General features: G+C 53.3%; 1 protein-coding gene across 2 annotated transcripts in view; it reads right to left on the reverse strand.

Annotated features, from left to right (window-relative positions):
• Nucleotides 1–5,464: 5,464 nt before the first annotated feature.
• WIPI2 (WD repeat domain, phosphoinositide interacting 2) overlaps nt 5,465–23,453 on the reverse strand; it is a 35,736-nt gene continuing 17,747 nt past the window's right edge. Inside the window, exons 3-12 of one of the 2 annotated variants that reach the window (XM_027611204.2) lie at nt 19,001–19,170; nt 17,216–17,312; nt 16,689–16,786; nt 16,141–16,233; nt 12,845–12,915; nt 10,116–10,223; nt 9,045–9,209; nt 7,937–8,044; nt 7,177–7,274; nt 5,465–6,118 (exon numbers count right to left, since the gene is read on the reverse strand). In XM_027611204.2, the coding sequence (XP_027467005.1) occupies nt 6,006–6,118; nt 7,177–7,274; nt 7,937–8,044; nt 9,045–9,209; nt 10,116–10,223; nt 12,845–12,915; nt 16,141–16,233; nt 16,689–16,786; nt 17,216–17,312; nt 19,001–19,170 (1,121 nt within the window). In that variant the 3' untranslated portion in view covers nt 5,465–6,005. Of the gene's footprint in view, nt 6,119–7,143; nt 7,275–7,936; nt 8,045–9,044; nt 9,210–10,115; nt 10,224–12,844; nt 12,916–16,140; nt 16,234–16,688; nt 16,787–17,215; nt 17,313–19,000; nt 19,171–23,453 lie in introns of both variants that reach the window. The other variant, XM_027611203.2, reaches the window with a different exon arrangement.

A 23,453-nucleotide genomic window follows, 5' to 3' on the forward strand; every position in this document is an offset into this window, starting at 1 on the left:
CTTCATCATCCCGATTTTTTTCAGATTTGTCCACACTGAGCCTCCGCGTTGATCATCAGAAAACTGTTACCAATGTTTTATGTTTGGACGCAGATCGGCTGGGATGTGCTTCATGCAGGGGGACCCCCGCCCACCTGCCCCTGCCAGGGACCACCGCACCCCCACTCCCCGGGCAGGAGGCAGCACCGGCCAGCAGGCCTCCTGCATCCTGGGCCTGGGGAATGGGGCCTCTAGGCCTGCACCTCACAAATGCCTGCACAACCTAGCAACTAAGAGAGAGTTAGACAGCCCAGGGCTCTGGTCCTCGTGGAGTCGCAGCCCCGGTCTGGTGGCCACTATGCAGCGGGTGGGAGACTGTCTGGCCCACCCTCACTGGAAGGAGGAGAGAAAGGACCGACAGCATGAGGATGGCATCTCGGGCTGATGTAGGACAGTCATCCACCCCATTAGGAAAACCTTACCTTGAGGGATTCCAAAGATGAGTCGGTCACTGGAGCGTAATTGTAAACCGGAACAAGAGGTTTCGATTTTTAAATAGGTTTGCAATTTTTATTTAGGAAAGAGCTCAGCAACCGTGGACTCCACCCCGCCAGAGTAAGCTGGAAGGTCCAAACCCTCAAAACACAACAGGGAAGCTACATTTAAGTTCAAGACCAGCAAGTTAATGGTGACCTGTTCCCGTCTCTCACAACCCTGCCGTGACAGAGCCCCGTGTGATCCGCTCCCGTGACCTCCCAAAGCCCTGCTCCCCCTGAAGAGCCTCACTGGGGGCCACGCCAGCGTGCCTGGCACTTCCTCTCTGGGAGACCGCTCGCGGAGCAAGCCCAGCCCCGGGGGAGTCAGGGACCCGCGGTAGCTGGGACGACCTGTAATGGAAGCAAGCGCTCAATTTAAACATCATTACTCCCCATGACCACAGCTACTGCAAGGGCGGCAGGGAGAAACCTGTAAGGGTTTCACTGATTTTACTTAAAGGCTTGTTTTAGGGCTGTCGCTCGGGTTTGAACCAGGCGTCCCCAGGGCATCATTTTGAAAGGGGCTTGGACTTTAGAATGCTCTCCATTTACTTGCTTCAGGTGCCTTGTGCCCTGCAGGACAGGCCCCTCACGGACATGGCTCAGCATGCGGCACCGCGCAGACCCCCGGCTCGGCATGACTGCCCCCGGGGACTTGTCCGAACCCGCTCGTGTCCTGGGTCTGGCAGACTCCAGCTAGCCCAGGGAAGGTCAAGTGAGGGAGGTTAAGGGGCCCCCTCCAGAGACACAAAGGGCGGCAGAAAGCCCCACTGCTGAGTCCCGGCCACCCCGCCTCACGGCTCCTGGGGAAAAAAACGCCTGGTTGCTCTAAAGGAACTCAAGTACTTCTTTACGTTAACCCCCTGGAAGAAAAATACAGCAGGAAAAACAAAATCACAAATGCCCTCTATAAAAAACGGGAACCCACATGAGCACCTGGAAAGACTTAAGGAGCCCTGTGTGCTTCCCTGAAAGATTAACAGCTGCGTGTGTGTCCTGGAACAGGGCGGGCCCGAGCGAGACCCCAGCAGGGGGGCGATCCCAGCGGCTGCGGAGACTCACCTGCTGGGGGCACTGCGGGCCTTTCAGAAGCAGAATGCTACCCAGATGTGTCTGAGCCTTTGATGTAAAGGGAACAAGTCCTCCCACCCAGAGGGAGCCGTGTGACCCAGCAGTGCAGCGCTCCGAAGGACGGGCTTCTAACAGGAGCGGCACTTGAAGCCACGGCTGAGCCCAGGCGGGAACGTGCGCAGAGCTCCTCCCGCGGCCTCCCCACCACCGCAGGCCCGCGCCTCGGCCCGCAGAGCCCCCCCGCGGACAGCCCTCACCCGCTGAACCCTACCCATCCCGTGAGATGCAGTGTCCTGAGGAAAACCTCTCAGCTGAGGCCAACAATACCAGTGGGAAGAAGCGTGTCATCTGGTTCACAAAGGACAAAAATCAATTCTGGATGAAAACCTTTATAAGATTTCAGTCGGACTTCAGGATTGTGCTACTTTGCCATAATATTCTAGATAGAATTACAGTGCATTTAAATATGGTACAGAAGAGATGTACAGCCTGGGAGTAGGGAATGAAGCAATGGCGGGGGGAGAAAAGGACACCACAGGTTTTAATTTCTTAATGCAGGTGTAAAATGCGAACAGCAATGGGCTTTCCAGTCCGCTTGGGTCTGGGACGTGACCAGGAAGCACATTCACTCACAGTGCATGTGCGCGCGTGCACACACGTACACACACTCCCGCCTCACCCCCCAGCCCACATACACCGGCAGCACATGCAACAGGTTCACCTGAAAAGGAAATGTACGAAGGAATGTAACTGACAGCTCAGTAAAGAACAGAACCATATGGAGAGGGTGTATCAAAACAGTCCCTTTAAATTCTGAGCTTTAAAAAGATTGAGTTTTTTTCCAAATTAAAGACTTTCCCGGTCGTTCCTCCAGGGAAGAAAAGAGGGGCTGGCCATGCCTCAAAACCCAGTTTTTTGTGCTTCACAAAATCCACAAAAGGAAAAGGTACAATACGGGCCAAGGGTTAGGACCTGGGTGGGGACTGGAATATCCATCAGTGAGCTCTGCTTGGCAATGAGCTATTGTTCTATATTTTCAGTAAGAAATCGGTTGTTCACAAAAGGGGATTCTATACAAAGCACTCCTCCCAAACAGAATACCAGTGGCTCGAATGCATTTTCTTTTGACGTCTCTGACACTGCAGGACCCAAACCACAAGTTCTCGACCTGTCCATCTTAAGAATTAAGTAAGTACACTTGTAAATAACGTATTTGGATTTTCAGCTGTGCTAGCTACAGTGTCACAAAAGACATTTTAAATGAGAGTTCCCGTCATTCCCTGCATGCCAAAGACGCCGGCCTCAGGGCATTTAGGGCGGGGGAGGGGGAGGACACAGACCGACCCAGCGGGGGCCGCCCACAGCTCCGCGTGGCCGAGGACACTTGGCCGAGGACAGCAGTGTCGGGCCAGGGACACTGTTCCCGCCACGGACCGCCCCGTCTCCCTTTGTGAGGCTGTGACCCGAGCACACCTAGTCTTTCCTGTAAGAGCCCCCATCTTCCCGTCTGCTCCCCGAACGGATCCGTGAGTAGGCAAAGCCTGGGAACTCCGTCCTTGGTGGGCGGGGGCGCGGGCCGGCCGCTCCAGGGGAGCCGGTGTCCCACGCTGGCAGAGGGGGCTCTGCCCTGGGGGACCGTAGACCGGCAGCGCTCTGGCTGTGCGTCTCCCCAGCCCCCTGCCCGACACCCACGCAGGCAGAGCGGGAAAGGCGGGGACGAAGGGGAGCCATGTGACCTCAATGTGCCCTATACTTCCGTTGCTCTTATTTACCTTTCCGACCAGCTTAGTATTCAGAAGGAACTGAAGAGCCACCATCGGTTCCATTCCTTAAGACCCATTTCTGTTTCAGGGTTTACGGGCGCCGCCCGCCAGGCAGGGATCGTCCTGCAGTCCAGCACAGGAGACCTGGGCCCCTGGGGAAGCCCACCCAGGCCACGCTGCCAGGAAGGTGCTAGAATCGGGGGAAGCACACGGGTGTTTCCGACTCCAGCTTCAATCCAACCGTGGCTTCCACGGCTTTAGAAAACTCGGTTTGGTCCCAATCCACACGGGTCTATGAAGGAAGTGTCTGGGTTTTGTTTCCTATCCCGTGATTGCTTCGGGAGCTTGGAACATTATGACGAAAGTTAACATTGGTGTATGGTTTGGAGTTGAGCAAATTAGTGCCATGTCGGGTTCGTTGCAGTGCCTTTTCGTCTGAGCTTGCAGGGCGGCAGCAAGGGCTCTGCTAACGAGCATCTCGGCAACTTCTTCGGGTTCTCTCCTTTCCCGAGGCCCCGCACGCGTCTCAGGCCTCCTGACGCCCTGGCTCAGAGAAGCACCCGGTCAGCCCTGCCGGGGCCCTGGAGCAGGCAGGGGCGACGGTCGCAAGCCGCTCCGGCCACCTGTTCTAATGGCCCGTCCTACCGTGGAGGAACTGGTGGCTGACAGGGAAGGGCGTCCCCAGGCTCCCAGATCAGACGAAGACACGACCTCTGCCAGGAGACACACAACGCAGATCTGACTCCCTGCATTGCCACGAGTGCGGAAGCCAACAAGCAGACGCCCCAATGGGCAATATTTAACACACGGAAAAGGCAGTTCTCTCTTCGGTAATCAGGAGGCCCTAGCGCAGGGCCCGCCACCCTCCATGCGCGCCTTTGCCGCTGATTTTCCCATGAACACTCACCCCAGCCAAATGCGCCACTGAAGACCTGGAGTCCAATGCCTTGCTCCAGAGGGGACCGAGAGGGGGCCTTGCAGGCCTGACACAGGCAGGCTGTGTCCCGGGTGGGCCCCGCGAGTCCTCCCCGGCTCGGGGCTCAGCCGGCGTGCCGTGTCACACCCGGGACAGAGGCTCACAGCTCATGAGAGTGCAGGCCGGCGTGCCAGCCGCTGGGCAAAGTAGAGCGTATCCCGCCTTCATCTCCGACTAGCACAGCACCTCAGGTGGCTGCCATAACCAGCGCTTCTAGAGATTTCCGCCGCAGTCAGGACTTAACTCTGCGTGCCCTCTGCACCGAGGCCTCCACCTCTGGGTCGGGCATGTAGGGTGGGCCGTCCGTGCCACCAACGACCGCCCTCTTCCCCTTCTCCAGGCCACGTGACCGTCACGACCAACACAACCTGGAGCGGACGCTCGGCCCTCGTCTGCTCAGAAGCCCGACAAAGGGAAAAGGGAGGGCGGATCCAGTATACATGTATGTATTTTCTACTTCTGTCTTTAACCGTCACCGTTCCAAGGATTCTATAATGATCTTTTACACTCTTAATGCCACTTGAATTGCCTCAAAACTCGGACTGCTAGATGTCTTGGTTTGGAATGCAGAGTTTGAGGTATCTGCGGTTGCGTAACTCTGTAAAAATGAAAAGGGGAGCTGGGCTAACATTAGGACCTGTGACCACAATCTCCCGTCACTTTGCTGAACAATTCTGTAAGATTAAAATAGAAAAGGCACATATCACCCTGTAAAGCAGGTGCTCAGAGCCAGCCTCCCGCCCACACCCCCCGGAGTTTCTATCTCTAGTATTTCTGACGCAGGTGGGAAGAGCCCCTGACAGACGGCGGGGCTCAAGGTCAGAGGGCAGTTTGGGTGCCCCCCACACTGTAACTTTGTGCTCCATGGGTACAGGGAATAGCTACAAAATTCCCTAAGAACAAGCACCCCCCCCCCCCCCCCCCAGTTATTCAACAGGAAAATTAAAGACCAGGTAATTTAATTACACAACTGAGACTACTTTCCTTCGCTCTGGCCTTCCGAGGTGTTCTTTCAAGTTCACGTGCTGTCTGAAAGGAAGATTTTTAATACCAGAAAGAACCCCTCTCCTCCAATACCCACATGGAAAATAAGACCAGAAATAAGATAAAAGTCCAGCAAGCAAGAAATCCCAGAATGATCCAATTTGGAAAGAATTTAATTAACAAAATAAAATGGGGGAAAAAGGGCCCACGGGGGGCTCTGGGGAGAGAGTTCTCCCCATGGCTGATGCCCCCAAGCCTGGCAAGCCCAGAGGGGGCTCTTGGACCCGCCCAAGTAGAACCCACCTTGACACCCAGAACCGCTCTGCACGGAGCCACCTCCTCGTGTACGCTCATTATATACAGGTTTTAAAAACCCAACAACTGACGTTGTCATAAAGTGGCTTCTAGTTCTCCTATGCTGGCTTGGCACGTTAATGCATGCAAAGCAAGGTTTCAAGGGCTTCACCAAACAGTTAATTTTGGCAAAAAGAGAAAACAAACAAAAAGCTAAGATTCCTAAGCAGGATTAAAAGCCACTGAAGTGAAAATGATGAGACTACAACTACAATTTTTTTTTTTTTTTTAAGTCTCTGCCATCCTCTCTCCAGCTCGGGTCAAAGTTCATAGCAGCATAACACAAAGTCCTCCATCAAGCCAGTGTTCTCTGCTTCAGGGGTCAGAGTTCACAGGTCAAGTTCAGTCAGTCCGAAGAATCATAGGAGGATGCTCACTGTCCTCCTCCAGCCGCAGAGCGCTGGCCTCCTCTTCCAGACATGTGCCGCCCACTGCTCCCAGCTCGTCTGTGTAGGCTACAAAGAGCACGGCCATGCTCAGGGGCTGAGAGGCAGGGAGGCCGAGAGGGAGGCTGGGAGGCAGGGAGGCTGAGAGGGAGGCTGGGAGGCAGGGAGGCCGAGAGGGAGGCTGGGAGGCAGGGAGGCCGGGAGGGAGGCTGAGAGGGAGGCAGGGAGGCTGAGAGGGAGGCTGGGAGGCAGGGAGGCTGGGAGGCTGAGAGGGAGGCAGGGAGGCTGGGAGGCAGGCTGGAAGGCAGGGAGGCTGGGAGGCAAGGCCCGGCAGCTACAGGCTGCAGTGCACACTAAGACTGAACCGTGATCCGTCTCTGACTACAAGCTTTTTGCAGCCTTGGGCAGCTCAAGACGAAGTCATTTTCCAAAATTCATCAATGTCAAAAAGACATTGCTCAGTAAATAGGGGCTTCCTGACAGGCCACAGATTTTCCTCAGTGAACAGGGAGGACGGCAATAGTTCTCAAACTGGTGATGCCGGACGCCTGACACCAGACAGTGCTACACCTGACGGAAAGGACGCTTCACCTCTGAGTCACGGTGAGCACGCAGTCTGCTGTGTGAGCAAATCTACAGGATCGCCTACCTGAGGTCAAGCTGGTTGTTGGGGGGAGGGGGGATGGCTGCCCAGCTCCCGCAGGAGGAGGGGCCCCGAAAGCAGGCCTTTAATGCCCTCCTCCCAGGGCCCGAGAGCTGGGGGGGGGGGTCCCCCGCGTGCTTACTGAATGGACACCTGCTTGGCAATGTCAGAATTTAGGGTAATATTGTAGCCGAGAGGCTGCTAGCCAGGGACAATTCATGTGTGCCCGAAGCAGCCTGAGCCATCATGACTATTTTTCCTTCAAAAATGAAGAAAATGAATTCAGCCTTGACATCCCCAGCTGACAAGAGCTTGCCTCTGAGCCCACCTGTCCCCTGTCTGCGGGAAAGTGGCAGGTGGGCTGCGCTGCTCGGGGGCGAAGCGCCAAGCTGGGACTGCAGCGGGGGGGGCCTGGCGTCATGTGCCTTCCAGGCTCGCGTCACAGCCTTACCAAGTCTGGTCGGAGATGAAGGCACGTGAGTACCTGTGGCGACGGCTGTGCCGTAGGCCTGGGTCACTAACGGGCAGTCGTGAGAGGCTGAGTCTAAGATTTCATTGGTCGTCTCCATGCTGCCATCCAACCTGGAAGAAGCAGAGACACGGAGACACTGAGGCCGTTGGGGGTCCTGGGCAGACGTGCTGCAGCAAAGGCCAGAGGCTGCTAAAGGTGGACACGTGTGTGCTCCCCGTGCTGTGCGGTTGGCTCACCCCGCGAGCCCGTTCCCTCGGAGCTTCACCAAGGTTTGTACTTGGGAAGAAGTTACACCCACGGAGATGATCTCCCATGTTTAAGATTGAGGATCATAAACAGAATTCACTATAAAGAAAACACCCCCCTTTCACCCCCGTTACAGTATCATAGTACCGTTTTTAGAGAATTTCTGGATAGTTCTAAAAAAGCAAAAGCAAAAGCAAACTGCACTACTTGCCAATGAACAAATACCTCCACCTTCCTTTCAGAGAGAAGAGCTACATGTCACCCCCAGACGGCAGGTGCTCCGGGGACGCGCGCCGCCCTGGGGATGACACCAGAGCATCGTCCCCTTCTTGCAACATGCTCGGTCCCCGCCTCAGTCCCCCTCGTCCCGTGCCAGCCACCTGCCCAATCTCCGCCCAGACAGCGAACGGGACGCCGGCAGAGGCGCGGGAGGGCGGGGGTGTGGGCGAAGCGAGGCCTCCCAGCACAGGCCAGCTCCGCCGGGATGCGTCCCTTTGTGCCCCCGGCCGGGGAGAGGCCCACTTACTTGTGCTGTTTCATCAGGGTGCACTCGCCGCCCTCCTGCGGGTCCAGGTTGTACATGTACAAGTACCCGTCGGAAGCCCCCACCAGGAGCCGGGGAATCTTCTGAATTCTAGCGGGCATAAAAAGGAGCCACGTTCTAGGACCGCAGCCTGCAGACCACGTCTGATTACACCAGCAGCCTTGCCTGGGGCACCCCCACCCCACGTGAACGTGAGCTGGTTCCCGGCACTCGACACACTGTCTACGGGTCAGGAGAAGGACTGCGCCCGCTGTGCTGCCCGAGCTGCAGCGTCGAGGCTGAGGGGTACCTGGTGTGAGTAAAATCAGCTTCAAGGCTTCTCTAATTACTGGGGGGGGGTATTTTCATAAGCTTTTTCACCTGAGTTATCAGCTGCACAAAAAGGATGTAAAATAACATTTATAAGATTCGTGGAATCGGGGCGCCTGGGTGGCTCAGTCGTTAAGCGTCTGCCTTTGGCTCAGGTCACGATCCCGGGGTCCTGGGATCGAGCCCCGCATCGGGCTCCCCGCTCGGCGGGAAGCCTGCTTCTCCCTCTCCCACTCCCCCTGCTTGGGTTCCCTCTCTCGCCGTCTCTCTGTCAAATAAATAAATAAAATCTTAAAAAAGAAAAAATTCAGGGAATCACAGGATTTTCAAGACCGTATTTTCCTGCATGGCTGCACTTCGGACAATCCAATGAGGCTCACGAGGAGCCACATGTGTTGTGAGGCTACTCCGGAGCGGCACGGACAGCCTCCGACTACGTTAACCAGCCAGTTCCGTAGGCCCCAAAGGGTTAAATACTGGCAACCTCCTACAGTTTTGACTTAATGGTGTTTTTTCATTATCGTTACAAACATCCCAACCAACAGAGGAAGACTTTGGATCAGAACACAGCAGACGAATCATTCGAGGCTAGTAACGGTGAAGAGGCCCTTGGGAGTGCCCTCCACATCCACTTTGACCAAGTCAAAGGCCCAGATTTGTGGGTTGTTTCCGGACCAGGAGAAACCTAGCCGGGCCCCCGTGCCACTGTCTCCAGGGGTTTGCGACAGGCTCCCGACTGGACGGACACCAGCAAATGGGAGGCAACCCCATCCGTACTCACGTGGCCAGCGAGCAGATGTTCTTGTGGCCGCAGAAAGGCAGGCGGACTGTGGCAAAGGCTCTGCCCTGGTTGAACATTTCTGTTACTTGGGAGGGCAAGTAGCTGGTGGAAGCCATGAGTACCTTCCCGAAGTACCCGGTCCAGGTGGTGGGCTCCTCCTGAGGTCTAGAAGGAGGAACCATCATCAGATGGTGGACTCTTCACCAGAACGATCAGGTCTCACTTCAGGAGCTAGTATCAGCCCTGAAACTTGAAGAGGACTTCCCCGTACCTCAGGAAAAAGGGGTGCAGAGAACGACAACATCTCGGGAGCCTGGGAGCACTACCTGTGTGTCTTCCGGGAAGGGTCAGAGGAGGCCCATCAGGTTTCAGAGCCCAGGATAGCCGTGCTCTCCCAAGCGGCCACATTAGACTGTGGCAGATGATCAGGGGCCCCCCTGCCCCACTTTGCAGCAAATGTGAGGACGTACAGAGCCGAATTCGTGACCGGCCCCCGTCCCAGATCTTTTTTAATACAAAGTCTCCAAAAACCTCATAAGCAAAATCTCAAATTATTTTCCCAGAGCCCATTTTTGCTATTGTCCATCCTGCATATATTTTAAGTCATCTTAAATGTTCCTCTGAATAAGACAGCGTACAAACAATATTCATCCCAGTGGGTCTTGCTAAAATTTAAGAAAAGAACCAGCCCTTCACCATGCACATCCCTCACAGTAACATGTAATTTCAATCAACTGCTCTAAAAACGGAACCCGCCTATGGGCAGCTTGGAGCCAGCACCCACCCCAAGGGGGCGTCTACCCTTAAGTGCTTCTGTGGGTCAAGGCGCTGCTAAGAGGTGGACAGGTGCACGGACCCCAGGACGTCCATCTTCACCCTCCTGGCTTCATCTTTCAGGGAAGGCCATTTCCCTGCTGAGCCCGGGTCTGGTGACACCTTACTCTACAGCCAGCTCCAGGGTCTTTATTGGCAAAAATGACTAAAGGCAGGATAGTGTCTGTGTGGTGTTCCCATCCAGTCAGTGGAGAAGGGCTTTGTGTTTTTTGAAACAACTGTGTCTTTGCAACTCACTTTTCTTTCACAGTCTCGAGTTTGAAGATGTGCACAGTCTCAGTGTTGCTGGATGCGGAGAGGAACATGCTGTCCATGCTGAAGGCCAAGGAGCAGATGCTCACACACCTGGCGGCAAGCGGAAGGGGCTGGAGTTACGCGGTTGCCCACAAACCCTGGTGCCCGTGATTAGCAACCTTTCTCCAGGGACTTTAAAAAGTCAGAGAAGAAAAGTTCCCAGAATAGGCAGACTTGGGTCTACTGGTATCTTTCTTATTCCTCTCCAGACATCTCTTCTTCCTCTCTTTCTTTTTTTAAAGATTTTAATTTAAGAGTGAGAGCACGAGAAGGGGGGGAAGGGCAGAGGGAGAGGGAGAGGGAGAAGCAGGCTCCCCGCTGAGCAGGGAGCCCAACACAGGGCACGATCCCAGGACCCCGAGATCACAACCCGAGCTGAAGGCAGACGCTCAACTAACTGAGCCACCCAGGCGCCCCTCCAGACAGCTTTCCAAAAATTTTTCTAAAGAAAGGGAATGTTTGTTTGTTTTTTTAAGATTTTTTTTAAATTTATTTATGAGAGAGAGAGAGAGAGACAGAGGCAGGCAGGGGGAGAAGCAGGCTCTTTGCTCAGCAAGGAGCCCGACGTGGGACTCGATCCCAGGACCCTGGGATCATGACCTGAGCTGAAGGCAGACGCTTAACGACTGAGCCACCCAGGCGTCCCAGAAAGGGAAATGTTTTAAAGGTAATACCAAGTTAAGAGCAATTCTTTAATATTTTCTTAGCCAATTTTCTTTGAAATTCCAAATAACAAAGGGAATGAGAGCTTCATTACACCATTTTTAGCTGAATTAGGCTGGATTTACAGCACTAAGGTTAGTAAAAGAAAATCCAATAATTAAATTACAGCAATTCTTGATGTGCAAGGAAACTGACAATCTTGATAACATTTAAGAATAAAGCAAAATTTTGAACATGCTAAGTAAGATTCTACAGTTGATCTTAAAAGTCACTGTAAAAATCCCAAAGCCTCCAATAAATGTGCGTTCCCTCACAGCCCTACAAGGACAAGGCACGTTTTGCCCTGAGGGCTTGTACAAAGCGCTGGTGGTAAATCAGGGAGGCTTCCTGCTTTGACGGCGCTCACAGTGAGGGGTGGGTGCAGACGGTAAAGGTGCTGCACGCGAAGGCATGCCGGAAGTAAAGGGGCCGAGCTGGAGGAGCACGGGGGCAAGTGGGGTTTCCGCGAGAGGGTCGGGGGGCCTTCCCGAGGCACAGACACTTGACACAGACGTCAAGGGCTCAGGAGTCGGCCCGGGCACGGGTGTCGGCAGCAGCACAGGAGAACCCATGCAGACAGGTCACTCCTTGGCGGAACCACTGTTTGGTGTGGCAGGAGTTAGGAGCGACGGGGAAGACAGAGCTGAAAAAGCAGAGCGTGGGAGGCCCGGCTCAGGGGTCTGGAGTCAGCCCTACCGGCGTGAGGCGGGCCCTGAAGGCTCCACACGGCGTGTGCCGATTGCGCGGACACCCTCGAAGAGCAACGGGGACAACAGTCTGAAGAACGGACCGGAGGGGCCAACAGCAGAGACCAAGGCACACGACAGGTCACGGTGGCGATCCAAACCGGGCGGGGGCGCCGGGGGGATGGGGGCGGTGGGACTGACCCGGGGCGCCGGCACCCCTGCTACCTAACTGGAAGGGAGAAAGGGGCCAGTGTCGAGCCCCTCTGACTCAGGGACCCAGTCGATGACAGTGGCAGTGTTTACCAGTAAGGCACGCGAGCGACGATGGGCACGTTCCGGCTGGTCGCTCGGAAAGCAGCCTGGGCTACAAATGTGGGCGAGGAGTCAGCAGCACCCCGACGCCACAGCGCAGGGGCCTGGGGGACTGCACAGGGTGGCATGAGCGAGGCTCTGGGGCAGAAGTGAGGTACGGGAAGAGGAAAAGGAGCAGGAACAACAAAAGATGACAAATCTAGAATGGTGCGGTGTAAGGAAAACCAAGGGAAAAAAAGAAAGAAACACGGGAGGCAGTGATGGGGAGGGGCTGGGGTACAGGAGCTGGGACGCCAAAGCACGCGTGTGCTGTCTGTGGGAAGGACCCTGCAGACGCGAGGGAGCGGTGACACGGCGCGAGGTCCCCGGAGGAGGGGGCGGTTCTGGAACACCTCCTGGCCCAGCTCCCGCCCTGAGGTGGGTACTCTCAGCTGCCCCCCTGGAATGGGGACCAGATCCCCGGCGCCAGTCCTGCGGCAGAGGATCCAGGCCTAAGCAGGATGGACGGTCCTTTCTCCGGAGCTGGCGTCAAGGAAGGGAGGTGTGCAGACGGACAGGGAAGTAAGAGGTGACGGGGTGGAGGGGAGCCGGGGGCAGGCTTTCAGGGCAGAGAAGCAGGGCAGGAGCATGCTGGCCAGGTCAGGAAGTCACTGGCCTGCCACCTCAGACCAGGTGGAGGAAGCCACGCAGCCCCACAGGCCACTTCTTCCTGATTCCCGGGCTGCCCGGCCATTGCCCTCTGTTCAGGTGGGATCACAGACAAAGGAAAATCAGTTCGCTTTATAAAAACGTTCCTCTACCCCTCAGGAGGACTCCAAAGCCTCCCCTCACCACCCAGCTGGGTTCAAAGCGCTTATGCATTTAAATAGGGTTCCCAGGGCCGCTCTAAGTCTCCACTTGTTGACCCAGAGAAAACAGAACTGAAGTCCAAATGTTAGCTCCAGATCAATTCCGAAGACTTACGTATCTTACCTCTTAACTCCTCTCCGGAACTCAAAGAGTTTTTGTCCCTCTGGAATGGAGAATACCCTAATCACGGTCCCCTGTGACAGGTGGAAAAAGAAAGAAAGAAGACTGTAGCCGAGGAAACCCAGCCCGTGTCTCCTTCTCCTTAGATTCTGAAGGAAACACAAGGGGGAAACACATGTTCCCGCTGCCACCCCCGACTGCACATTTCCTCTTTCCTTTAGATTCAGCCACCACCAGGACTCATTGCTTCTCCCAAACACCAACAGCCTTGACGTCACATGTCCAACAGCTCTAGTTATTCCTGAGTCCCGTGACGTTTCACCTCACACACACCACCAACTGCACGTCGGGAGGCACCACCTAACTCAGCTGAGGTCTGAGAGGTCTGCAGCACCCCCGACATCGTTCCTTGTACTTCAGGCTGAGTTACTGAGCAGGGGGCGCTTCCAGGACCGGGCAGAGGAGTCTGTGAGCGAGCAGACGAGCTGCTGCCCTTCCCGGCCGGAGGTGAGGCACTCTGGAGATGCCAGAGTCCCTGGCGCACCCCCCAGTCCTGCCTCCCCCAGAGTAACAGGGCCTTTGTGGCCAGAGAGACAGGACTTGGACATCTGGGGGAGTAAGAGAGAAGGGCCCAGAAAGTGAACGCAAATGGGACTTTCAACAATGAAATGTTAAAAGAATACTAGCAAGCTACAGTAATAAAACAGCACAACAAGAAAGAGACTCCTAGAACAAAATGGAAAAGCTGAAAACAGGCAGTATTTCAAATTCGCGAGGCAGGAACGTGTAACCTGACACATTTTGGAAGGTTCAAACTGTTTAGTATAAAAACTGTTAATAATAAACTATAAACAACCGAATTATAGATGGAGCCCGGAGTCAGGCCCCATGCTCAGCAGGAGGACCACCCCCTGCCCCGCCCCTCACCTGCATGCGGGCACACACTCTCTCTCTCTTTTGCTCTCTAAAATAAATCTTTAAAATAAAATGTTTGTTTTTTTTTTAAGATTTTATTTATTTATTTGACAGAGGCACAGCGAGAGCAGGAACACAAGCAGGGGGAGTGGGAGAGGGAGAAGCAGGCTTCCCACGGAGCAGGGAGCCCGATGCGGGGCTCGATCCCAGGACCCCGGGATCATGACCTGAGCCGAAGGCAGACGCTTAACGACTGAGCCACCCAGGCGCCCCTAACATAAAATGTTTTTTAAAGACAGTGATTCTCTCTGGATAAAAGGATACCAAGTGAGTTTGTAATTCTTGAGAATTAAAAGGATAAAAACAGCACAATCACATACCAAAATAACCACAGTGAAGATTTGATCCTTTGTAGTCTCAACTTTCTGATTTAGAGATTTTTTTTTTTACTGGCTTATCTACTGCATAATACTAGTTACCAAGGGCTGCTGGTCCCAGCCTGGTTGCGCTCCCTGAAAGCAGGACTAAGCATATACCTAGGCACGGCCCCAGCACCCAGCAGGATGGGGGAGGCCATTGGGGGGTTAAAAACAAATCAAAAGATTGCTCTTCCTAGCCCAGGGGGAAAAAAATCGTTCCGCTCCTTTTTTTTTTTTTTTTTTTTTTTTAATTTTTGATTTATTTGACAGAGAGAGACACAGCGAGAGAGGGAACACAAGCAGGGGGAGTGGGAGAGGGAGAAGCAGGCTTCCCACGGAGCAGGGAGCCCGATTCGGGGCTCGATCCCAGGACCCCGGGACCATGACCTGAGCCGAAGGCAGACGCCCAACGACCGAGCCCCCCAGGCGCCCCAAATCGTTCTATTCCTAATGGCCTTGAGATTCCACAAAGTGCTTTAGGGAGCTTCCAGGACCTAATGAAAGCTATGGAGCTGAGACTATGAACCAAGGCGTAACAGAATCTCACGGCCACTTCGGTAGAAATGGACAATCCAGAAGTGTCATCAGCCAGTGGTATTTAAAAGCAAAGTCAGGCTTAGAGTCCAAGCCTCTGTCGCTGCCCAACTTGGTGACTGAGCAAATTATTTAACATCTCTAAGCCCCTGATATGAAATGAGACAGTGTTTACCTTGCTGACGGGAAGGAATGGGATCATGAATGTAAAGGATCTGTATTCCCGAGGACTAAGTGATCACAGACGGCAGCACTCTCCTTACAGAAACTCGGATGACAGGCAAGCACAGAGACCCACGCAGGAAAGCTGGAGTGAGCTGACTTTTCTCAGATCTTATTTGGTTGAGTGGGCCAAGGGGAGAGGCAACAGGAGGGAGGCTACTGTAGGTGTTTTTTTTTAGCGAGAGAGCATCAAAACAAAACTAGGCAACTGAAAAGCCAGTACTGGTGTCTGGAGGAGAGGAACAAGCCAGAACAAATGAGATCGTCAAGAGCAAGGCCAGAGAGCGGGGATTATCGAGATGAGAGGAGCAGCCAAGGACAAGATGTAGCAGCCATGCCTGGAGAGAGCGAGGACCCTTTGCTGTCAGGAAGCTGGAGGAGGGCCAAAGTCACTCTGCCCCTACGTGGAGAGAACTTTAAAAGACCACATCCTTTTAACCCAGGAAGTCTGCCCATTGGACTCTCTCTCTCTCTTTCTTTTTGTGGGGGGGAGGGGTAGAAGAAGAGAGAGAATCTTAAGCAGGCTCTTCACCCAGTACGGAGCCCAACGTGGAGCTCGATCTCAGCACCGAGATCATGACTTGAGCCGAAACCAAGAGTCAGATGCTCAACCAACTGAGCCGAGGCACCCACTCACTGGAATCTCTCAAGTGAATAAAGATGCAGGAAAAAAAAGATTTATATGTAAGAATTATCTATATTCCAAATGTTATTATATTATTGCAATCTAAATGTTAGGAACAATATAAACGTTCAAGTAAACCACGACTGAATACTGTACAGCCATTAGAAGTGTTTTTTAACTTCGAGAAATCTAACATTATGCAGAGTGAAAGGAAACAGTAAATTACACGTATGGTATGATCACAATTTTGTTAAGTAACAGAAAAAGAAGAAAAGGAAACACACGGAAATGTGTTCACACCTGCCCTGGCCGGAAGTACGTCTGTGGCACGGCACACGCTAGTGCGTCCCCGAGAAGCACACCGGCCGGGGGTGCTGCTTACACACGCACACCTCCTCTGCACGATTCTGCACGCCCACCCCGAACATGGGTGCTCCGGCGGCAGAGAGCGCGCTCCAAGCGGGGAGCTACGTGTGCTTCTCTGGGAGCCGGTCGGCACAGAAACTCGTGTGGTGCCCTGGCTGTGTGAGTGGAAGCGCGCCGAACCCCCGAGCCAGTTTCCTACCGGGCCACAGCAGACGCACCTTCTCCGAGGCAGTGGCGAGCTTGGTTCCACTGGAGTCAAACGCCAGCGCTGCCAAAGGACTGTCGTGAGCTGGGATCATGTTCGCAGCTCTCTGGAAGGCAAAACCACGGAAGGCAAAACCAATGTGACGTGGCCGCCACGCGGCGAGACCGCACCCCACACCGCCACTGGTCCTCAGGCTGAAGTGCCAAGTGGCTGTGACTAAAACCCCATCCCAGTCAATAAGAGAACCGCATGCACCGGAATTACTGGGGGAGGGGCCCGAGGAAATGCTGCTCGAAACCTTCCAGAAAGCCAAGCACTGGATCCATGAAGTCTTTAGAGCTCCCTCCATTCCTCCAAACAGCCACACTGCCGGGAGCTCTGCGCCGTGGTAGCACGGGCAGAAATCTGCAGAGGTCGCCCAGACCTGCTCTGCCATTAAGAAGGTGGCAGTGAAACCCGCCTTGCCGAGCCAAGGAAAAGGCGGACACCAATGGCGCCACGTGCTTGTTGCAGAGAGCGGGGACACTGGCAAGAGGGACCCCGGTACAGAAGGAGTCTCACCAAGTTCATGGTGTCGAAGACCTGCACCTCTCCGATGGTGGCACTGCCTGGGTACGCCAAGTAACCATTGTCATTGTGTATGGACAGTGCACACAAGCCTGCGGTAACACAAGGAGGCAAACACGGAGAGTTGGGTCCAGAGGGGTCCCCGTTTCGTTGCTACACGCAAGTTAGCATCTGCCCAACAGAGACTGGAGAAAGCAAAGGGGCTCAGACACAGCCTTGGGAGCTGCTGTGCTGGTCTGTTTCAAGTGCCACAACCCCAAACCACCTCCTCAGGGGACAGGAGGGTTATAAAAACAGGCTGAAGGCCATGGTGGGAACTGATCAGCAGCCTCAGAATTGGAAGCTGACGAAACCAATGATTTATGTGATCACTAGACCAGCAGCAGAAGGAAGGTAGCTTGCCTGGTTTAAGATCAATACTTTCAAAAGCCATCTATCCCGGTGGAACCTACAAGGAGAAAATAGCTTATCTTTAAAAGGTAGAATCAGAAAAGTGAACGTTCTTCCCACAGTGAGCTTACCTGCAGGGTTGGGAGGGGTCTCCCTGATCGTGTGCAGGACTTTCATGTCCCGAATGTTGTGTATATAGAGAGACTCCTCCAGGCATACTATTAGCCGCTAGGAAAGAGAGAAGAAACAGAAAACCAAACATCAAGAGCCAATACGATCCTTCCTCCCACCTTTACTTAATCGACTCCTGGCGGAAGACGCCCCTGGCTCCTTCCAGAATACCAGGCAGACTGGACACGCGCGGCCCAGTGGACCCTGGCTGTGACCAGGCCGCTTTCCTGCAGCGCCGTGTGCCTCAGCTACCAACCCAGGAGTGTCCACACCAGCTGCGTCTGCTCCCACAACCACTTCTGCCCAACTGCACCAGGCCCTCCAACCACGCGATCGAGTGCGCGACTGCAGAAACTGGTAAACTATAGCTAAGGAAGGTACGGTTTGGGTTTTCAGTTTGTTTTTGTTCACCCTCCCCTCATGAAAATCAGAGCAAGTGCCTTGGACACATCTGGTAAAGGTCAGTTGCTTTCAAAAACCCATGTTGAATGAAGCATGGCAAGACGGAGATAAAAGCCTAGGGGTTTCTAAAGTCTCTAAACTCATGCTGTGCTCGCATTATCTGCAGGTGTCTAAGTTCACACTCCACTTTAAAGAGGAATGTACTTGTAGCCGATGCACCAAGGGGATGGTTCATGCAAGAAAGACACCTTGGCAGGCATGCAGCGCCACGTTAGTTGGTGCGTGAATGTACACGTGTATGTTTTACGTTTAAAGAAATGTTCGACATGTTATGCCTTGTAATTTCCCACTGTAACCATGTCCTTCAGTTCACAGAGCAACCCCAGCAGGCCTCCACCGCAACCATCTACTCAGCCAGCACACTGCGGGCCCCCCACCCCCACCCCCACCCCCACCGTGGTGACGTGCGTCTCACATCCACCAACCTCATTAGCTTTCCCTGCGTGGAACATGCGCTTGTCACAGAAAAGCTAAAGGATCTTCGGGGCGGTGTTACATTTTGTGGGGAAGCAAAAGCCATGAGGTGCTCTCATGAAATAAACTCAAGTGCTAGCCACCAAGTCCATACTCTGTGCCAGACATTCTTTTTTTTTTTTTTTTTAAAGATTTTATTTATTTATTTAACAGAGAGATAGAAAGAGAGCACAAGTAGGCAGAGGAGCAGGCAGAGGGAGAGGGAGAGGCAGGCTCTCCGCCGAGCAGGGAGCCTGACGTGGGGCTCGATCCCAGGACCCTGGGATCATGACCCGAGCCGAAGGCAGCGGCTTAACCGACAGAGCCACCCAGGCGCCCCCAAGTGCCAGACATTCTTGTGAGTTTGGGGAAGATAAAAAAAAAAAAAAAAAAAGAGTAAGTCACCTTAAAAGTAAAGTTTAAAAGAGAAATTAAGAAGAAAACGGGAAAATGATGCTAGCAGACTTTTTCAAAGTAACACCTATAAAAGCGAGAGAAGGTGAACAAACCATGACACAGCTCTATGGATGAGCATATGGCATTCAGAGAAATGCTACAGCTCGTGTCTCGATGGATGAGGAAAACAGCCTGGCAAGAGCAAGGGACGGCGTGCTCTGAGCAAACTGCTGAGAAAACAGAGCTGAGTCGAGGAGGTGGTGTGAGGTGAGCGGTGCCGGGGCCAAGGGCTGCGGGACCGGGACTGTCAGCTTTCCTAGACCACTGCAGGAAACTGCAATGGCAGTGACAGCCAAGGGCTGTCAGACACGGACAGTGTCTGAACAGTGAGACACGGACAGAGCACCTGGCAGTCGGGGTCGAGTGTCACTCACCTGCCTGTTCAGCTTCACAGCCAGGATGGTATTCGAGTAGCTGTAGTTGCAGATCTCGGTTCCTTTCTTAAAGTGGCAAACTTTGAGCTTCCTAGGAGCTTTGAGGCTAACGATGGCCACTAAGCTGCTTGAAAACAATCTTTCTACAATGCACACATCTTCAGTATCAGCTGAAAGCAAGAAAAAACGTATGTATGTATTCAGGCCAACAGGTGCAATGCGCTCACACACACAAATGCATTTCTCAGTAAACACACACGTCCAGCAGAGCACCACGGGCTGACACAGTGGCTGGCTGGTGATGGGACTGGGCTGTGGGGACGGTCCCAGAACACGGCAGAGTGCGGAAGTCAGCTTGTGGGCAGACAGACTGGGGCCACGCTCACCGCTTATGAGCCACGGACAGACTGCTCACCGGGTCTCCCTGCTCCCCCTCCCCGTTCCTCTCTCACATCATCCTGCTCACTGGGTGGCTCCTTATACACACCCTGGAACACGAGCTCCATGAGGAATGAGGCCTCATTTCCCTGCTGGCATCTGCGGTCCTGGCCCTTTCCTGACAAATCATGGGCCCCAGGTAATCTCTACATGACTCGATCTTTCCACGTCTTGTCTTCCTCATACGTAAAATGGGGATCACAGCTCCTCTCCGTTACTGTTAAGAGGGGTTGCAGATACCGGCCCATAGCCAGCACTCTACACCTATTACCTCCCTGCTCCCCACTTCAAGTGGGGACACCCCTATTCATAGGATGACGAGTTAAAAAGAGTGCACACAGCATCTTGCACTGAAATACCAGATACAACAGACCCTCCACAGATATCACCTCACACCCACCCCATCTCCAGTAAATGCCCCATGTCCCCAGTCTTTATTTCTGCCCTTGTTTTAGCAGTAAATACCTGTTAAGTTCAGATCTAGAAGCAAAGAGCAGACTGGATTGTAGAAAAATCACAGAGGCAACAATCCACGTTACTTCCGCACGCGGCCTGTCTGTGCCATCGGAAGTACGGCTGCGCCAGGTGTTTCAAGCACACACCTGTTCCTCAATCCAACAGTGACCTGAGGTCGTACCCAATCTCTCGGGACCGGAGTGGGGCACACAGAACACAGATGACCAGACAGGTCCAGCCCAGGGGACCTGGAAGGTCTGACTATCTGAAGCCTCAGCAATGTTTCCACTGTAAATCAGATGCCCTAATGTGAAAACTCACACAAAAGACAAAATACAAAGTTACTCGAAAGGATTCCTTTCCGTTAGCTCTGTTGCTGGATTTAAATGGTGTAACAAAGACACGCTTAAGTTAGGTTAGAAACCCAAACACTAGAGAAAACGAAAGAACAAGCTCCAAGGGACCTTTTATTAAGACAAAACTATTTCTAGGGACGCCTGTGTGGCTCAGCCAGTTGAGCGCCCGACTCTTGGTTTTGGCTCATGTCATGATCTCAGGGTCCTGGGATCAAGGCCCGCACTGGGCTCCGCGCTCAGTGAGGAGTCGGCTTGAGACTCTCCCTCTCCCTCTGCCCCTCCCCCTGCTTGCTCTCTCTCTAAAATAAATAAAATCTTTAAAAGAAAGAGAGAGAGAAACTATTTCTAGGAAAATGCCTGGTATCAGTCGTTTCCATATAGATGTGATGGCCTGATGTGCTCAGCATGACGAGGTGCTCGCACACTGGGTGACAGCCAGAGTCACGTATGTACAAAGTGACCTAATACGTGCCTGTGGGAAAAACTACAGGATTTTGCCATTACTTAGAATGGAATAGGCAGTGAAATCAACGGTCTGATTCACAGTCACTTTTACACAAAACACAACGTCTCCTTCCCTCAGCAGCAGGCTAACCTTGATGCAAACAGAGCAGGTGTCTGCAGCTCCCACCCTGGCAGCATCTCAGAAAGTGGCCAATCCCTCCTAGGACCTGACTCTCAGCTGAAGGGCCGAATCACGCGAGGTCCTGCTGCCACACACAGGCAGGATGCGTGCTCTTTCTTTACTGATGAGCAGGTCTCTAGCCTTCGCAATGCTGTCCGGCACATGGCAGCGCTTGATCGCCAGGGTGACCAAACTCAGATGAGACCGATCCGAAGCCAGAATGTTGATCGTACGCAGTGAGAATGTCCTTCAGGGCCCAATACTCGCTTTCTCTGACTAGCGCGCCCCCGGAAACTGGCGGGGACACCACATTATGACCAGAAGCTGCTGGGAGGGCTCCTGGTCGCCACACTTGGCTGCGCGAGGAGGCTGGCCGTGTAGGCCCAGGGGCTGGGGGTGCTTCCTCCATCCCCATCCCAAGTCTCCCTCTACAGGATTTAATGACTGTTTGGGACGCTCTTAATTAATCACGTTCTCTGCTTCTCATTCTGGCAGTTATCACACTACCACTGGGCAACCGGTGGTGTCCCTGGCCAGGTCAGGCTGTACCCCCAGGTCTGGTACCGCCTGGCCCCAGAGTAGTTGGTTATCAGTTTGTCAGATGATTGAAAATAGACCTAGGATTAGATTCCGGGTTATTTCCCAAACGTTTCAAAATACCATTAAACAAAACACAATAATCTCTTGACTAAGGTCCTACCTAAAAAGTGGGCTAATGCTACCCACGATGTTTGTGCCAGTGGTTGAAGGAGTACTGCGCTCTCGGGTGGTGATGTCCAAGTGTGCTCGTTCTAGCTTGAGCACAGTGCCACAATCCTCAGCACGTCGGGGGGTGTGACGGGGACCAAGAGAGGCAGGCCCCTCGTGGGAATCAGACTGCAGTCCTGACTCCGCTGTTTACTAGTTTCAAGACCCGGTACCCATTTCCTCAATGGTGAAACAAGAGCTGCAGCCTCAGCTTTACCCGTGGTAGGACTGGGAAACAGTGAAGAGAAGTTGGCCTATGGGACATTGATTTCTTATAAAATAAGTAAATATTATTTAAGTTCACTGCCCCTCTAAGTTAAATCAGTGGTGAAAACAACTTATTCTCAAATACAGTTGATCCTCATTATTCAGATTCTGTATCTGTAAATTTGCCTGGTTGCTGAAGTGTATTTGTAACCCCCCAAAATTAGCACTTGTGGTGCTTCTACAGTCCTTCCATGGACACTCACAAAACAGCCAAAAAAAATGTTGAGGTGCCGGATGCACACGTTCCCAGATGAAGCCGGACAGGGCGGTACACTCTGCTTTCTTGTTTCCAGCTCACCCTGTGAACAGCTGTCCTTGCACGGTCCGCTCCGTGCTGACCCCCCAGTTTAAGCCGGCCCCCGGCCCCAGCGCCGTCTGGTGCTCCCAAGGGCGAGCAGGCTGCGATGTGCCTCCCAGAGAACGACGTGCATCAGTTAAGCTTTGTTTAGCATGAGTTACAGCGTTGCTGCCATGAGTTCATTGTTAATAAATCAACAATATGTATTCAAATAAGATGCCTTTAAATAGAAACACATAAAACAAGCTCACGTATTCATCACTTGATGGAAAGGCTCACAGGAACCTAACCCTGGGAGCAACTCTTCAGTATTCGCTAGTTCAGAGTCCACGGCAACTTGACAGAATGGGACTACCAGAAACAATGAGAACTGACTGTCTTTTTCTTCAAAGAATGGATTCGTACTCCTCTGTCGGACACAACCTTATTTCCTTCAGCCACTGGACACAGACAATCAGGCGCTGCCCACCAGCTCCAGGCGCAAGGAGGGAGTGGTGAACAAGAGCATGGCACTGAGGCCAGGGAGAGAACCAGGCCCAGGGCCCTGGGCGGCACCGAAACAGCTCAAGGTCAGGCAGAGGAGGAGGAAAGCCAGCAACGGAGACTGAGTGAGAGAGGAAAGCCAGGCCCCTGTGACCCCGAAGCCGACGGAAGACGGTGTGGTAAAGAAAGGGCAACTTGTGCCCAGAGCGGCTGCGGCGTGGCGCAGTCACCGGAGCTACAGACACGGATGTTAGCGGGCGATCTTGACAAATCTCGATGGAGAGGTGGAGGCAGAAGCAACTGTGAAAGACGGGGAGAAAGTGGAGAACAACTCTGGCAACCGGCAGAAGCCGTGTCACGAAGAGGTGAAGCAGCGCAGGGAGGGCCGGCAGCCCTTGGCTTGCTCATCCATCTCGTCTGTATGGTTAAGGCGGCTGTCTGTTTTCACATACATGTTAATGGAGCGACTGATTACGCAGTAAAGATAGGAGAGTTTATGAAAGAACGAACTATGCAGAAACTGGAAGGTGGACCGCAACATAATACAGGTCATATACAACAACCCCACAGTTAACATCACCCTCGATGGTCAAAAACTGAAAGCTTTCTCCTCTAAGATCAGGAACAAGATGCTTTTATCCACCACAGTGCTGGAAGTGCTGGTCACAGCCAAATAGTCCGACAGAGGAGTATGAATCCATTCTTTGAAGAAAGAAAAAGAAAAAGGAGACAAGAATATCCAATGGGGAAAAGAATCTCTTCAACAAATGGTGCTGGGAGACC

Source organism: Zalophus californianus, chromosome 10 (assembly GCF_009762305.2).
Source record: "Zalophus californianus isolate mZalCal1 chromosome 10, mZalCal1.pri.v2, whole genome shotgun sequence".
In the NCBI taxonomy this organism is placed as follows: Eukaryota; Metazoa; Chordata; class Mammalia; order Carnivora; family Otariidae; genus Zalophus; species Zalophus californianus.